This window comes from Uranotaenia lowii, chromosome 2, assembly GCF_029784155.1.
Source record: "Uranotaenia lowii strain MFRU-FL chromosome 2, ASM2978415v1, whole genome shotgun sequence".
NCBI classification, from domain to species: Eukaryota; Metazoa; Arthropoda; class Insecta; order Diptera; family Culicidae; genus Uranotaenia; species Uranotaenia lowii.
In genome coordinates, this window is record NC_073692.1 from 32,006,374 (window position 1) to 32,024,922 (window position 18,549).

Here is an 18,549-nt window from a genome sequence, read left to right on the forward strand (position 1 = left end):
TAGCGATGTATAGCATGCCTACTTTTCATGCAATACTTCGCGAATTATTTGAGACCCTTCAGTGGAGAGATTGAAAAGGCGGGGCTTCAATACAATTTTTATTGCAAAACTTGATGATTATTCGAGCAAATGGAACCAAATTGGCTTGGGAAGATATTTGAATATGGGGTATGATTCCCTGATTGTTTAAATCTTCTCCCGATTTGCATTGGTAGGATAGGAAAAGGGGAGGGAGCCCAAACTAATTTTTGTAATACTCGATAACTGTTCAAGGCGAGGGTATTTGGGTGAACGAAATGTTCCCAAAATGGTTTGAAGCTTTTCCTACCTTTCATTAGAGAAACATAAAAGGGAAGTTCCCATACAATTTTTCAGAACAGATGAAATAATCGAGCAAATGAAACTAAATATGGCATGGGAGGATATTTGGATACGGAAAAAGACTCTATGGTTATTCAGACCCATCCCCTTGATTCCAGTAAACAAATAGCAAAAGAAGAGGGGAACCGCCACAGTTTTTTTTTAAAGCTGTCGAGAGTTAAGCAGTCGAAAGGCATCGAATTTGGTATGGGATTGTATTTTGATGACAATGCAGGGAAAGTTTAAAGTGTCTTAGTCTTTAAATTTTCTTTAGATCACAGCCAAATTTTTTGAGATGGCTACTCACTCATATTGTTTCATATTGTTTTTGTAATTTTTTCTGATGTTTAATGTTGACTTATTCGTAAATCTACAATACTAGTCTTTAACTTCCTTTTTTTTTTAATTTTTTGGACTTTTTTTACGCACACACATGCACTAGTGAAAATTGCATTGTTGTAAACAATATAAACATAAACATTGTGTGAGTGAAGTTACGCTTTATTTTCAAAGTATTAGTGTAATGATGTGCTTCCACTCAAAGCTTGAATGCAAAGCTGCAATGCTTGTGTGGAAAGCTGCAAAGCTTGGATCCCATCTCGCAGGGCGCAGCACCATAAACATTGTGTAGGTGACCCCAAGGATTTGTTCGAAAAAACAACAGCCTGACTATCTTGATACTTGGAGATCTTTGATGCAATCAAAACCAGCGATAAGAAGTCAATAAATAGTAAATTTTCTGAATCAGTGGATCGCGAGCTTTCTTTTACTGAAAAAATAAAATTAGGGAAACAGAGCAATTTATCACATAAACTGATAATAGTTTATCAGAAAATTGTACAAATCAGCACAAACTTGGCAACAATGTTTGAAACTGCGTGAGTTACAATCCCAAAAATTTTTGCTGTGATCTGAGGAAAATTGAAAAATCAGCTTCTTTAAAGTTCAGTGCACGGACAATATTTTGACATTATCATTGGACTTGGTGTTGTAGGTATATTCAAAATATCTTAAGATCCAGTATATTTATGAGTAAAGTTGCTTTTAGATCTGAACGGAGAACTTTTTTTCACTCTAAATGTAGACATTTCAGTTCCACTATTGATAGAAAAAGTGCTTGTAAAGAATATTTCGGTGCCGATATAAATGCTTTACGGACAATTTTTTGACCGACTGTCTGCCAACTTTATTAGAGTTTTGGAATCGATTTGGCTAAAACTGTGGATTATTTCATTTCCTCAAAATTTAGACAACCGAGTTAGACCGGGCTTTCTCAAATTTTCTGCGAAAAATCAGGTAAGTCCGGATAAAGCCGGGATTTCTGTTCAATGTGCATTTGCCCGTTGTCGAAATAGTTTTTAAATACACAGGTACAGAATTTTGTTTTTTATACCCTCCAAAAGGCAATGGAAGCGAAAAGTTATTTTTTTCTCTCTTTAACGCTAATCCGCACTTGAATGTCAATATGACACTATCAGAAAGTTGGTGGCTTGTAGCTTTATTCGAATGCATACAAATAATACAATTTCCCCGAGGACCCTCAATGAATTCTTGAAAACTTTAATTATGCATCACTTTTTTTATAAACGCACCCTGAAAGTCCAGGAAAATAACTCCCTTATCAGACCTTGAGTGTCAATTTGATACTCCTCGTTTGAAGCCGTTATATATCTCTTGTTTCTCAACTTATTTTTTACATAATTTATAGTTTTGAAAACCCCGTTATGTTCGTTTTTCAGACATTATTCACTAAAAATACTCCAGTTCTCCGTATTTCAAAGTGTAAGTTATTTGAGTTACATTAGGCCGGAACAAATTTTAAATCCTTCTTTTGTCACTCGGAGTTGGAACATCGCAAGGGGGGGGGCAATAAAAAATAATGCGAAAAACAAATAAATTGGAATAAATCGCACGAAAGCTTGTATGCAACCAAATTGCTTACTCCATCATTGCCTAAAACCTATAAATCAAGTACTTTTACTATCGAAAAATTCAATAAAATCAAGATTAGAAAAGGTGGAAAAACTCCCATCTTCCAAAATTTGTATTTTGGTGTTGTAATCTTGCGAATATTTGAATTTTTTTGTCGAAATTAACATAAAATACTTCAAACTTTATTTTTCCCCCCTTCGGGTTTTTGGAAATTTCGAAGGGGGGGGGGGGGGGTTGACAAAAGAAGAAATTGATATTTGTTCCAGCCTTACAGGGTTTTCAAAACTATAAATTTTGTTGAGAAACAAGAGATAAAATTTGTTGAGAAACAAGAGATATATAACAGCTTTAAGCGAGGAGTGTCAAATTGACACTCAAGGTCTGATAAGGGATATATTTTTCCTGAGCTTTCAGGGTGTGTTTATAAATAAAGTGATTATCAGATACGGAATGCTCGAAAAACATTTCACTGAGTGTCCAAAAATGCTGAAGTAGAAGCTATACGTTGTAATTACACCACAAGAATATGTATGAAGTTGACTTTCTGGTAAATAAACATTAATTGCGGAAATCTTTAGTTAATATACTTTAAATCCAGTGCAAATCTGAGAAAAAGTTCGAAAAAAAGCTACATTTGATAACTCGTCAAAAATTCTATTTTTCGTATTTTGAAAATCTTAGGATGCAAAAATGTGCCAAATTAGGTCAACTTTTGAATCCTCATTTCCAAATTTATCTCGTGGGACTTTACAATTTTGACGATTCATTGATTGAAAAGTACGATTTTTACACCACGTTTTTACATTTTTTGTGCTCATGATTTTAAAAAAAATTCAAAAAAATATATACTAATGTGCAACATATAGCTTTTAACTTCAGTATTTTTGGACACTAAGTGAATTTTTTTTTAGAATTCCGTATGTGATTTACAGTCTTTTTTCGGAAGCATGTTTTTCGATTTTTTTTTCTTAAACTTTGAATTATGGAAAACTGAAGTATTGTAGCATAGCATAGCATAGCATTGGGTGACTACACAAAGTACAACTTAATCATCAAAACAAAGATAGGATGCCAAAACTAGTATCTGGATTCAATATTTGTTTCAAGTGTTGGTTTTAAACATAAGTGTAGTACAATAATGCACACCGCGACAAGTCAATGTAATCATAATGGGGATGATCTGAATCAGCAAAATAAACTTTTCAGGTGCAGAGAACTCATACGACCCAGGGCGCTGTATTCAGATAGGAAGAGGAATGGATATTTATATGGGAAATCCTTCTCGGAAAATAGGACTGACAAAATTTAGTAAAAGCATTAAATTTTCAAAAAGAAACGATCTCACCGAATCCATTAAATGGTATTGAAGGTTTAGGCCGGCCTGTCTCCCAATCCTTCCTGATTGGAGTCAACTGGAACGGGTTGCAACCAAATATTTTTCAAAATATCTGTCGCCTACAAGCAATGCGCATCGCAGCAATCTTAAAAAGAACAGCATTTTTTCGCCCATCGCGGAATTTTCCCTTTTTCTCTTACTGTGATTTAATAATAATTGAGCTACGCCACGGCATTGCTGTTTTTTTTTCAAGTTATTAAGATGTCTTTTATAACATTTTTTCCTGACTTCTCCAGCACTCGACCACTGAGCACATTTTTATATCGAAAAGTACGCTTGAAAATCATTCGATAAATTTGGCACTCCTTAAGCGCAAATCAGATCACACCGATAGCCATTTTTCTTTTCTTTTAAGCACTATTTTTCGAATCGCAATTAATTTATCCCGGGAAGTTGCTTTCCAAACTTCACCGATCATTAGGGGAGAGTGGGGATACTTGATCCCCTTTTCTTATTTTCACCATATCTTTTTGGAAAAATTTAGCAACTCGCCGTCTTTGACACTTTCTGACAGCTTGTAACTTCAAGTTCCTATGCTCCAAAATTTAGAACGATACTTGAACCCGTTGATGAACTAGAAGCATTTTCGTGGGAGTAAAAAAATTGCGATTTTTCTGAAGTTAGGGGAGACTTTATCCCCTATTGAAGGAGACTTGATCTTTTATTCAGGAAGCCCTAATCCTTGTATGAAAATCAAACAAAACCCCAAGATAGAATGTTAATTGACTATTTTGGTCATGTTTGTTCTCATTTCACAATTTATAGCAGACATAAGAAGAAAATTCTATAACTTTGTCTTAACGCTAAAAACATTGCATACTTAAAGGCGCTATTTTTTATAATTAAGAGAAAATTAATTATTTTTGCTCTTTTCTTCAGACAATTGTTTGATAAATATATGGAGTTTTGAAGTTCATTTTACGCTCGAACGATTGATACATTGGAACAAATATTTTTTTCATAATTTTCCCATGTAAGGAACATTTTAAAGTCATGAAAAAAGATCTTCAAGATACATTTTGTGAAATTTTTCAAACAAAGTTCAAATACTCAAACAATTATTTTGTTAAAATTTTTTAAACTACAAGCATTGTTATTTTTCTCATATTGGCACATTTTTTTAGAACATTTGATCTTTGTAAGACATTCCAGTTTCGAGATATAGCTAAGGAATCAAGTATCCCCAGGGATCAAGTATCCTCATTCTCCCCTACACTTTACAATAACGTTATCCTTTCTAATCTTTATGCACCATTTCACGATTTTTTGGCTATTTACACTATTATTTTGATAAATTTTCACGGAGCACGAAAAAATTACGTCAGATGTCCAAAATTCATGGCCAACTTCTTTCTGCACCATGCAGACTCACGGAAAACTGAAGTATTGTAGGTGAATAATGTATGAAAAACATATTTGAATTTTAATACGGGTTTTTTTTTTAAATTAAAAATTTGGTAATAATCGGTTGAGGAACAAAAGAGATATATTGGTTGTAGTCAGGAGTGTTGAATTGACAATCCTGGGACTATAAAGGGTAAACATTTCAAAGACGGATGAGGGTTAAGAAAAACCCGTAAGATCTTCAAAAAGTTAGGTGAAATTATAGCTGCATCCTTCTTGCACTAATGCAAATCTATCACCCAAACTCGGCAGCACTTCCATTGTCTATTTTCTGAAGAATGATTCAAAGCCTACTTAGTATTTGTCAAATAATCGGTTAACAAACCGTATGTTACTCCAAGATCATGATGCAGCATTGACAAAAACTTTTAAAGCCCAGCAGCCGCTAACGCTGCTCAGTGCTCACCCTTAAGACACTTTACGAGCATTCATTTGTCAACCGTGGCGTTAATTTGACTGTTTCGGTTTTCACGAGCAGCCTAAATTGTTTCGCTCCTCTAGTCGTGTCAAGCAGCAACACTCTTCCTTTGCTTCCCTCGTTTGGACCAGATGGTGTTTTATTCATATTTAACTGATTCCGACCGCCAAGCGAGCGTGTCATGTTATGATAATTAATCAGCTGATTGTGTATGACACATGGCTGAGCTACAAATTGTGTGCGGTGCCAGTTCAGCAAAGTTGCTGGTAAGCAGTCGACCGGGGGCTTAATGAGCTACCTTATAGGTTGTTGATGTGGCTTTAGTTGGTGACTTGATAGGGAAATAATATAGGCGAAACTTGCTAAAGCAAGAGTGAAGGGTTTTGATGAGGTGTTACCGCTATTTTTGTTATCATTGAATGTGTTAGATAAATAATAATCTGTTTGGAATAGATAAGATAATTTCCAATTATATTAGATGTAAGCAAGTGTGACAAATAAGCAGACCCAAGCGATAAATCAACACACGTGCCCAAACAGCATCGATTTGCTTAAAAAAATCGTTATGAGGATTTTATAAGATAAAGTAAAGTTAACAAATATAGTACACACTCAAATATTTTTTAAATTAGTTCAATATTAAATTGTGTTATTTTGAAGAACTACAATCATATGATCTTTTAACACTAAACATACCGACACTTTGTATATACCTATTCATACCGCGAGCGGTCAAATGACGGCAAACACCGTTTTCGCTAAAACTCCCTTGTTCCTCAACCGATTTCTACCAAATTTATAGTTTTGAAAAGCTTATAACTCGACTCAAATATGTTTCTCAGACAATTTTCAGCTACAATGAACAACTTTAAAGTTATTTACAGTACAAGAAAAATTTTCTGAAAAAACATGCTTCAGGAAAAAGGTTGTAAATCAATTATTAAGTGCTCGAAAAAAATTTTACTTAGTGCCTGAGAAAGCTGAAGTTAGAAACTATATGTTGCACATATGGAAATTTTTTTTAAAAATTTTCTAAGATCATGGTCACAAAAAATGTAAAAAAGTTGTGTAAAACCCGTACTTTTCAATCAATCAACCGCCAAAGCTGTTCCTGTTACAGTAGAAAATTTTGAAAAAGTGAATTGAAAAGTAGACGTAATTTGTCACATTTTGGCACCTTTCGATTTTTAAAATACTAAATACATACTTTTTGACGGCCTTTCAAAGGTAGTTGTTTTGCGAACTTTTTACGAATCTGGATTTTCTGAGACAATCCCTACACCCAAATTCAGCTTTGCACTGGATTTTGAGTACGTTAACGTATAGTTTAGGCAATAAAACTATATGCAAAAGAAAGCAAATTTCATGCCGGTTCTAGTGATGTAACTGCATTGGCGGTGCAATGCTTTACAAAAATATAATAAATATATTTCTGAAAGTAAAACTAGAAAATTTGAGCTAATGCTTGTTTGTTTTTTCGTTTCTTTTCATCCGTCTTCGTGTGCAAAATAGCTTTGAGATATTACCACCCACTGCGCCCGTCTGCCAAGCAAGAATTTGTGCTGACTTCTCAAAATTCAGAAACTAGTTCACTGTTTTATTTATCATATTTTTGCCAAGCATTGCACCGCCAATGCAGTTACACCACTAGAACCGGTATGAAATAAGCTTTCTTTTGCATATAGTTTTATTGCCTAAACCTTACGTTAACGTACTCAAAATCCAGTGCAAAGCTGAGCTTAGGTGCAGGAATTGTCTTAGAAAATCCAAATTGATAAAAAGTTATAGATAAACAGCTAACTTTGAAAAGTCGTCATAAATTATGTATTTCGTATTTCAAAAATCTAAAGATGCCAAAATGTGACAAATTACGTCTACTTTTCAATTCACTTTTTCAAAATTTTCTACTGTAACAGGAACAGCTTTGGCGGTTGATTGATTGAAAAGTACGGGTTTTACACAACTTTTTTACATTTTTTGTGACCATGATCTTAGAAAATTTCTAAAAAAAATTTCCATATGTGCAACATATAGCTTCTAACTTCAGCTTTCTTAGGCATCAAGTGAAATTTTTTTCGAGCACTTAATAACTGATTTACAACCTTTTTCCTGAAGCATGTTTTTTCTGAAAATTTTTCTTGTACTGTAAATAACTTTAAAGTTGTTCATTGTAGCTGAAAATTGTCTGAGAAACATATTTGAGTCGAGTTATAAGCTTTTTAAAACTATAAATTTGGTAGAAATCGGTTGAGAAACAAGGGAGTTTTAACGAAAACGGTGTTTGCCGTCATTTGACCGCTCGCGGTATGAATAGGTATACCACATGCGTTATTCGAAAACCGTAACACTTAAAAAAAATTTAAAAACGCAAAAATACTTGCATTTCTAAAACAAAAATAGTCCTGTCGTTAAATTTTTGAAAAAACAATTATATAAGGCGTAATCATCGTTTAAAGTTCAAAAACCGTCATTTGACCGCCTCCGGTACGTTTAGTGTTAAACAGGCTTTTGAGTCAATCTATCATATATGTTGTGATTTACACGTCCCTGCAAAAAAATTTCCGAATTTTTATACTAACGTTACGGGATTTTCTTGAAATAAAAGGTGAAAATAAAGCTTTCCAATTAAAATTAAAAAGTGCTAAACACAGTTTGACGAAATTTTTGATATTTAATAAAACTAGAAGCTCAGTTTGAGAGTGGAGAAACTTTATTGAAAATTAAGCAACAATCAGCTTCTGGTTAACGGCATGCCCGACCAGAGGAGCAACATGAACTGATCCTGGATTGGAAGCGACATACTCGGCAGCAACGACTGGAGCACCATGAGCAACATAATTGTTGTATCCTTGTCCATAACCATATCCGGCCCATGGAAGTCCCCATGGATTCACTTTGGCAACGTTGGCCTGAACAACGGTTGGCTTCGCTCCATACAATCCGTTTCCGTTAACCCAAGCGTTGTCATAGACGGAGTTCAGTGCTGGCCAGGATCCATGAACTGAGGAATAAGGATAAGACACCAGACCCTTGGTGTTCCATTTGTTCCACTCATTCCATCCATTGTTCCATCCGTTGTTCCAGGAGTTCCATCCCAGGGAGTTAACTGGCCACGAGTTCTCGACATATCCCGCTTGAGAGGCAACGGCAAAAGATGCTACCAGGAATGCGATGAATGCCTATTTGAAGAAAACAAAATACATTTAATGAATTTGATAAATGCTATGGTTCTGTTTGAACTTACTTTCATTGTTAAAGTTGATTGATTTTTAGAGAGGCGAGCTGTTATCTATAAGTGCCAAAGACTTTGTATGATGTCAACTGAACTTTGATCGGGCTTTTATATCCTTGTTCAGCGATTTCATTTCTGCAAAATTGAATCAAATAATCCAATCACTTCCTATGGTTGACTTTTGAATGATGGTAAAAAAAGGTAAACAGTAATTACGTTTTCATTGCCTTTTCTGAACAGTTAACAATTTCGAAAAAGCTTTAACAAGAGAATGGAACTTTCGACCAAAGAACAAAATAAAGATGTGCAAGGATATAAAAACCTCGGCCACGATTAGTTGACATCATACTAAGTCTTCAGTACTTCAAAGCGAACAGTTGCTCCCAAGCTCAATCAACCAAAACAATGAAGGTGAGTACAAGTTGTTAACTTAATCTGTGAGCTTAAACTCATGATTAACGTCGTGTACAGGCATTCATCGCATTCCTGGCAGCCAGCTTGGCCGTTGCCGCTCAAGCCGGATATGTCGAGAACTCCTGGCCAGTCAACTCCTTGGGATGGAACTCCTGGAACAACGGATGGAACAATGGATGGAATGAATGGAACAACTGGAACACCAAGGGCCTTGTGTCTTATCCTTATTCTTCCGTTCATGGATCCTGGCCAGCAGTGAGTTCCGTCTATGACAACGCTTGGGTTAACGAAAACGGATGGTATGGAGCAAAGCCAACCGTAGTTCAGGCCAACGTTGCCAAGGTGAATCCATGGGGACTTCCATGGGCCGGATATGGCTACGGACATGGATACAACAACTATATTTCTCATGGTGCCCCAGTCGTTGCTGCCAAGTACGTTGCTGCCAATCCAGGATCAGTTCATGTTGCTCCTCTGGTCGGACACGCCGTTAACCAGAAGCTGATTGTTGCCTAAATTTCAATTTTCCTAATAAACAATCTTTTAGATTGAATTTTATTTTTTTATTGTTTTATCATGATGAAAAAATTCGCGATATTCCTTCCTTGAAGTGTTTCTTCCAAATTTGAAGAGCAGTACGCACGTTTAAATTTTGCAATGTTTTATTCTAAATCGGGGAAGCAAATCGAGCAGAACAGATAATGATAACTGGTAAATAACTTGTTTAACACTTAGCAATAAATATGTGAACGCGAAGACTTCTCATCCGTTTCCAATGTCGATCAAGATAAGTCATCCGAATTTTTTTTTTCTCCGAGGTATTGCGGCGGAGACAGAATGCTTTGCATTTGGAATGGCAATGATCGAAATTCCTCAACAGCCTCACAATTTACAACAATTTTTGCACATTTTTACTCTCTCTGAGCACTGGTTTCTCTCATTTTAACTCAAGCCTTCTCATTTACCCTAACAAAAAGCCACAAATTACCACAAATTCAATCATTGGCTGCACAATTTGGGTGATAATTAACGATGATTCCCCTGATATTCTCTCAGTCAGTTCTAGCTCTGAAAATATTCTCCGACAAAACTGGAACCGTTTATTTACGTCCATTCAAAAAAAAAAAAAAAGTGCGAAATAGTGCAAAATAGTGAGAAAATTTCTCTCGTCTAGGAGTGAGAACCTATCCTGCACGTTAAAAAAAACGATAAATTTGAATCACTCATTTGAAACAACTTATCGAGAGCAAAATTGAAATTGATAAGTGCTAGTAGAGTGTTCTTGCGGATTAAAATCTCTCCCACGAGTGTTTTGATCGGCTAATTTTATCAGAGGATATCGATTTTTAGATTCTCTGCTAAGGATTCAATTATTTTGTTGAATACAATATATTTCCAGCATTTCTTGTTATCTGAATGAAAATATTTCAAACTGTTTATGTTTTCATTATCCTCATCTTCTCACATTCATATTAGAGTAACTTTAATAATATTTACGTTCTAAACATCTTTTAGTTTCAGTATCAATAACTTAACTTTAATGCAGATTAAAGGGTGATACGGTCAAAATTTGGTCAATTTCAACTTGACGTATTTCTTTCAATTTTGAATTTAAAAAATCTGAACACCCCACATTTTGAAGGTGTGTGTGTGTGTGTGTGTAGAATGTTGCTCCTATTTTGATTTTAGAATTCACTCTTCAGTTGTCAAAATGCCGTCCAAGGAAGAAGAGCAGCGTATCAAAATACTCGCACGCAAAGCTGGCAAAATCGCTAAAAGTTGCCAAATCAACCGTTACAAATGTAATTAAAGTGTTTGGAGAACGTTTGTTGACAGCCAGGAAGTCTGGATCGGGGGGAAATCAAAAACCGGAAGCCGCTGAGACAACAAAAAGAGTTGCCGGTAGTTTCAAGCGAAACCCTATTCTCTCCCCGAGATGCCGCAAATGAGCTGGGTGTATCGTCTACAACCGTGCATCGAGCCAAAAACGAGCCGGACTATCGACTTACAAGAAGGTAGTGACTCCAAATCGCGATGATAAACAAAATACGACGGCCAAAGCGCGATCCCGGAGGCTCTACACGACGATGCTGACGAAGTTTGACTGCGTGGTAATGGACGACGAAACCTACGTCAAAGCCTACTACAAGCAGCTTCCAGGACAGGAGTTTTATACGGCAAAAGGAAGGGGAAAGGTAGCAGATATTTTCAAGCACATGAAACTGTCAAAGCTCGCGAAGAAATATCTGTTTTGGCAAGTCATCTGTACCTGTGGCTTGAAAAGCAGCATTTTCATAGCTTCCGGGACTGTCAACCAAGAAATTTACGTGAAAGAGAGTTTGAATAAACGTCTGCTGCCTTTCCTGAAGAAACACGGTTGTTCCGTACTGTTTTGGCCGGATTTGGCATCTTGCCATTACGGTAAAAAGGCCATGGAGTGGTACGCCGCCAACAACGTGCAGGTGGTTCCCAAGGACAAGAACCCTCCCAACACGCTAGAGCTCCGCCCAATTGAGAAAAAAACTGGGCTATTGTCAAGCGGAACCTAAAGAAGACCAAAAAACAGCTAAGGACGAGCCGCAGTTCAAGGCAAACTGGCTTTCTGCGGCGAAGAAGGTGGACAAGGTGGCTGTACAAAATCTGATGGCAGGGGTTAAGCGTAAGGCTCGGCAATTCGGATTTGGAGAAGCGGAAGCCTAACTGAATATTTTTCCTGAATTTTATACTAGTTAAAGTTGAAAAAGAAATATAATTTGATTTTTTAAATAGACGATTTCACCGATTTACATGCATTTTCCCATGACCAAATTTTGACCGTATCACCCTTTATCACTTTTTCGTCATGGTTTTTCTCACTCTTTAATCTATGGTGTGAGTGTGCAGTGTTGGCAATTCAATGTTTTGTGTTGTGTGTTGTGTGTTGTGTGAAATTGTGTTTGGTGAAATTCATGTTTTATGTGTAGAGGAGAGTGGGGTATCATGAGCCACTTTTTTTCTTGGTTTCATAACTTCTTTATTAGAAAAGATATAATAAAAATAATAAAGGGAAAGGTTTTCTACGTTTTTGAGGTATCATTAGGCATTTTTTGTTTTTTTAAATACATTAACTTCCCGAGTTTTGACTGTTTTAAAAAAAGTAATTTTTTTTTGGATTTTGATAAACTGTGGGGAAACGTGGGCCACCAAATCCAAATTGACTAGATAACGTGCAAAGTTTATTAGTTGACCCTAAACTGAAACTTCATAATTCATTTAGTTATTTCAAAGCGATTTCAGATGAGGAAACTAAAAAGAGAGTTGTGTTTGATCGAATAGATTCCAAAACCTGGCTCGCGAACGTTTCGGTAAAATTCCATATATAGGATTTTTGTTCCTCTCTATCGCATTAGAAAAGATAGACAAAACATTTTTCATAATTCTTCATTGGGCATAAGAAAACTTTACAAATAGTAATAACGTATTTCAAGTTCTAAACGTGTATTAAAACACCAAAATATAGGTGGCCCAAGATTCCCCACAAAATGTGGCCCACGATTCCCCACAAGCAATGATTTGGAAATTGCTTGTGTTTGTGTGACCTATTTATGTTTCATCAAAAATTCCTTTCCCACGTGATAGAACATGACAAAACCAAGATCATAAGCGTATGAGCATATTTTTGTTATGTACTTAAGGTCTCGCACGGATGCAATTTTGCGGGTGCTTTTTTAATTATGTAAGTACATTTTTCTAGGCTAGTTTCATAAAAGTAGCATATGATACGTACACAAGTCAACAACATATAGAAAAACATGCTTACGCAAAGCGACGACGATGACAGTTGGATTGGGATTTTTATCTCAACACACAGCTGAGATATTTGAAGTGGCCCACGTTTCCCCATGGCCCACGTTATCCCACTCTCCCCTACTATTTACAAAGAATTTCTTCCCTTATGTCTATTTCACTTAAAATTTTTCGAATTATCGTATTTCTTCGTATTTTGTTTGTAATTCATTGATGGCTTCATATTTGATCGTCATTATTTGTTGTGGGCCGCGGTTCATTGTTTCTGCGCCAGACAGTTGTGTTGTTCACGAGGAAAAAAGCCATCTTTTCGACCTTTTCTTTGTGAACTTATTATACATTTAACGTCCTATATATAGGGTAACGGACCTATTTTGGACCGCTTTGGGAAGTGGCTTTGCTATTTTCTGGAATAAAAAAGCATATGTTACAATTTTCGACTGCTTAATCCGTTCATTACGAAGATCAAGGCTTTTTCTGTCGAAAAATATCGTCGTTTGTTGCAATGTAACAAGATTTAAGGCTAAAAACACGTTTCTTCAATCATTACTCTGGTCAGTATTTTGGACCACCAGGTTTCTATTTTGGACCACCCTTTGGACCTATTTTGGACCACTCTAAACTAAATAAGTTTTTTTTTCTAAATTTTGCTATATTTCGACAGCGATTGATGCGCAATTATGCTAATTATTCAGATAATTTTGTCTTTTCTTATTATTATAGACTAGTCAAGTTTTGTTTGTTCGATAAGAATAGAGTAAAAACAGTAAAATTCCTCTGTTATATAGTGTGTTCCAAATGTTATGAAACTTCTGACAGCACACTGAAATCTCGACGAAATTTGTTCTGCAGTGTTCAATACTGGCCAGTGGGCTTATCTTTAGGCTCAATTTTCAGAACGCAAATCTCCTTCAGGCGCCCCAATGATAAGTTGAGAAAGTCTGACATCATGAAATTCGCGACATCAATTGATGAATTTTGACTTCCAAAACCTTAGTGGATTTGGTTTGGCTTCAGTTCTGTAATGCGTTCAAAAAGATAAAAATGTGCGAGATTTATGCGTTCTTTTTAGCCATCTAAATGCCAGATTTTTTTTCACAATAATTCAGTTTTAAGTTTGATACTAACTTTGTTCCAAGATAAAATTTATCGTTGGAGTAATTTTTCAACGGTTTTTTATGAATTGCATAACCACAGCGGCTAATAAACTAGATTTTTAGTACTTTATCGCTTGTAAAATTTACACATTTCAACCACCTTTTCCCAAGTTTTGATACATATAAAGCTTTAATTGAATATATTTTTGAAAGGATTGTTCTAATATTAACTGTGATATTTCAACTAATACAAAAACTAAAGTCGTTGCATATTTGCCGATTTGTTGTCGTTTTTTCCGAAGCCCTCCTTTAGACGGGTTTTATATTTCGTTTCTTCTACCTACCCAAGTTTTTTTCCTCGAAAATCATTTTTGAATTCATTCATTTTACTGGCAATCCAAAATGGTTGAAACTTTTAAACCAAACTTTCAATAATTTTTCATGAAGCATAAAAAGCAATGACTTAATAAAAAATTGGTGCAAGTCCAAGTTTTCATGTTTTGAGGCTTCTTTAAGCTGTAGCTTTTAGCAACCGCTTATCAAACAGTTGCTATTGATGTAGATTGTTAGATTAACGTGATTCAAAGCATAGTGCACAAAAAGTAAGTTAAAACTATGATTGGCTTGGTTTTATGCCGATTGAAGTGAACCTCGTCTAATGGCGAGTTTATGCTTTGGAGAGTTGATTAAATAAAATCATGCTTAAATTCCAAATTTTATTCATAATGAGTGATTGAAATAGTGTGCATAACTCTTATATCGTCGTACAACGTCTTATTACGTTCATGAACAAGTTTAATACCCAGGTTATGTTGAGTGGTCCAAAATAAGTCCCTAAGGAATACAGTAGGACCTATTTTCGACATGGGTTAAATTGCTTTTAAAACCAGTTATTTTGCTTTTTCGAGCTTGCAAAATAGTTTTTACGTGTTTTATCATAACTGTGAACATGATTGAATTTGTAAAATTCATCACAGCTATGCAGCAAACCTCTTGAAAGTTGACTCCAATAATGGCACGTCCTTCTGAAATGGCCCTGATTCGGTTCAACAGTGAAAAATCAAAACTTTATTTTCAATTTTCTCTCCGTTAACAGCTTACTTAAATAAAATTTTAGATGTGATCAGAATCATAAGAAGTAGCTTTAACTATATTTGCTCAAAATTTTTATGAATAACATGATTTATGAGAGAAATATTGGCAAAAAGCTGCAAGGTGGTCCAAAATATGTACCCGGTCCAAAATAAGTCCGTTACCCTAGACACTATAATTTCATATGGTCTGGCAAAGAGAATGACGGAAGTCAATCGAACTGTCATTCGCGCAGAGCCAATCGAGCTAAGGGTGTGTCACATGAAATTGCATAACGGAAAAACGCTGTAGAAATTTAATTTTTAGGAATTATATCTTCAGTTTTCGCTTATAATCAGATAAGAGTGTATTGATCACGTTGGCCATGCTTCACTCCAATCCACGGTCAGTAGAGTACTAAAACGATACTTCGAGAATCTAACCATCGACCGGAAAGTGAAGAACGGCAAAAATGGATGCTCGCCAGTGAAAAAGTTCACAAACGCGTAGTTAAGCAGTTTAGACGTGATCCGAGAAATTCGGTCCGGGATGTCACCAAAAAGCTGAATTTGTCAAGTTCATTCATCCAGTGGACCAAATAGCGGGAGGGCCTGCGTACATACAAGGTTCAGAAGGCTCCTAACCGCGACGAAAGGCGAAACATGGTGGGGAAGACGCAAGCCCGGAAACTGTACACCGAATTGCTGACAAAGCCGCATTGCCTGGTAATGGACGACGAAACCTACGTCAAAGCGGACTTTCGTCAGCTGCAGGCTGGGCATGTTGTTCTTCACCGCAGAGGACAAATTAGCAGAATCTAACCAAGTTTGCCAAAAAGCACATGGTGTGGCAAGCGATCTGCTCTTGCGGAAAGCGGAGCGCCCCCTTCGTGACGACCGGCACGGTAAACGGGCAGGTTTACCTTAAAGAGTGCCTACAGAAGCGCTTACTACCACTATTGAAGTAGCACGAGTGCTCGACCATCTTCTGGCCGGATCTCACTTCGTGCCACTATTCAAAGGACGTGTTGGGGTGGTACGAAGCCAACGGGGTCACCTTCGTACCAAAGGATATGAACCCGCCCAAAGTGCCGGATCTTCGCCCAATAGAGAAATATTGGGCGATTATGAAGCAGGCCCTCCGGAAGAACTCAAAAGTTGTCAAATCGGAGGCGGACTTAAAAAAAATGGATTTCTGTTTAAAAAAACTACAACCTGGCGTTATACAGAACCTTATGGACGAGGTAAAGAGAAGGGTGCGAGCATTCCGGCTGGGCTCGAAGTATGAATAAAAAGAAAATGCCAAAAGTTGTTCAATAGTTTTTAATTTACTGTCTAAAATTTTCAAAAGGATCGGTCTACTGGGCGAATTTATACGGCGTTTTTTCCGTGATGCAATTTGATGTGACAAACCCTTTAGCTCCTCTTGCTCGGACATCATTTTGATAACTGAAGGTCTTAGGGGAACTGGGGGTATAATTCCCAGTGTGGGCAAAACGCCCCACTGCGATATCTAGCTAGATATACACTTATTTTTGGAATTCTGTACGTTATTCCCTTCTAATTAACAGTAGAAACCTTTTGTACAAAAAATTAGCATCGAATATGCGATAAATCCCTGCAAAAATCCAAATACATTTTTCAAGCCATATTCCTTGCAATTTGTGCCTTGACTTTCGTAAGGAATTACGGCATCTATCGGCAAAAAAAAATTACCTGTCATCTGTTACAATGATGAACATTGGTCTTGACAATCATCACAAAACGAAAAATTCCCTTATGCAATTATTTTTTCTGTAATTTTGAAAGATTTTTAATAAACATATCTAGGCAGGGCAAAACGCGCCATGTCCGTTTATCTTTGAGCATGTTTCATATTTGTTTAACATTATATGCAGTTTCATCACAACAATTTAAAAGATATTTATATGTTGTATTGGAAAACATTACTTGAAAACATTTAAAATTCCTAAATTTAATATAGTTATAATGAACTATTCACAAGAATTTCAGTATATCTGGCAGCACTGCGCGTAGCAGTACATTTTCCCATCTAAGAAATAGAAAAGAAGTGTTTTAAACTGTCAAACACTTTCGGAGGCACTTTAATCAATATAGGACACGTAATAAACGATTAATGGCGCGATTGGGTACACACATATGCGCATTATGCCCCTACTGAATCTGAAATCCAATTTTCAACCTACTCTTCAAACTTCATTAAATTTGTGGCCTTTTTTGACCTACCAGTTAGTCTAACTATCAGATTTAGACAGAAAATGAACCAAACTGCCTAACACAATCGAAAATTAAAGTTAATCTTTTCAAATGTACTCTAAAACAAGACTTTCTTCTTAACGTGGGCATTATGCCCCCTCTTCCCCTATATCAAAATCCGAATAGAAGCACCATTCTTTGCACAAACACCTACAAATGAGGGGTGTTCAGTAGACTGAGTCGATTTGCGGTCATTTTTGAATTTCTCAAACACTGGGGTCTAAAAAGTTTCGTCTTGGTCCAAAACTCATCCATGATTTTTTGTAGAATTTTTAAGTAACGATTACATGAGTAAATTTGAACTTTTAGGTTTGTATGGGAAAATTGAATATTTTGTACTGAAAAATCAACTTCAATTTTGTATCGTATGTGGAACCGAGCCAGCTGATGGTTTTTGTGCCAATTTATAAAATTCCCGAAGGAAATTTTCCGCTGAACAACTTTTATCGAAGACCGTAACTTCGTATCTTATTAGGAAAAAAAGTTATTAGCTGTTTAATAGGGGTATGTCTTTTCGCATTGATTAACAATAAATTTAATTGACATCACTGCTTGAACCTCGCAAAATGTTGCATGAAAAGTAGTCACGCAATACCTCGCTAGGTACCCTGCAGGGATGTCAATTGAATTTATTGTTGATCAGTGCAAAAAAACATACCCATATTAAACAGCTAATAACTTTTTTTTCCTAATAAGATACGAAGTTACGGTATTCGACAAAGTTGTTCAGAGGAAAATTTTCTAATGAAATCAATTTCAAAAAGAATGAAATAAATTATCTTTTTATGAATCGAAAAGCTTTCTTGACTTTTATGACTTTTGCAAGCTCGAAAAACTAAATGAAAAGAGTTCATTTGAATGACTGGTTGTGAGAACACAGCTATCTTCTGAAATTTTCAGTGGTTCAATCGGGTTGAAGATATTATGAGAAGCGTAACAAGGTTTCGTTATTAAAAATGCAAATGTAGAAAAACGTCATCATCTTTCCATTTGATAGGGTTCCAATAAAAGTTTCGATTTGAAAAAAAATCCATTTCCTCACTGTTTCCAACATTCTTGCTGTTCTTCTCTGAAATAATTATAAGGAATTTGATATCTCACGAGTACATACATAATTTTGGTTTTCATGACACTTTCTTTTGACTGCAATTGAATGTTTCACA

General features: G+C 36.0%; 2 protein-coding genes across 2 annotated transcripts; one reads left to right on the top strand and one right to left on the bottom strand.

Annotated features, from left to right (window-relative positions):
* Positions 1–8,202: 8,202 nt before the first annotated feature.
* On the bottom strand, positions 8,203–8,807 carry LOC129746010 (uncharacterized). Its single transcript, XM_055739427.1, has 2 exons — positions 8,755–8,807; positions 8,203–8,689 (listed from the first exon to the last, which is right to left on the bottom strand). The coding sequence occupies exons 1-2, from the start codon at positions 8,758–8,760 to the stop codon at positions 8,231–8,233; spliced, it is 465 nt and encodes a 154-aa protein (XP_055595402.1). The 5' UTR covers positions 8,761–8,807; the 3' UTR covers positions 8,203–8,230.
* Positions 8,808–9,105: 298 nt separating this feature from the next.
* On the top strand, positions 9,106–9,672 carry LOC129741239 (uncharacterized). Its single transcript, XM_055732952.1, has 2 exons — positions 9,106–9,153; positions 9,214–9,672. The coding sequence occupies exons 1-2, from the start codon at positions 9,148–9,150 to the stop codon at positions 9,670–9,672; spliced, it is 465 nt and encodes a 154-aa protein (XP_055588927.1). The 5' UTR covers positions 9,106–9,147.
* Positions 9,673–18,549: the final 8,877 nt, after the last annotated feature.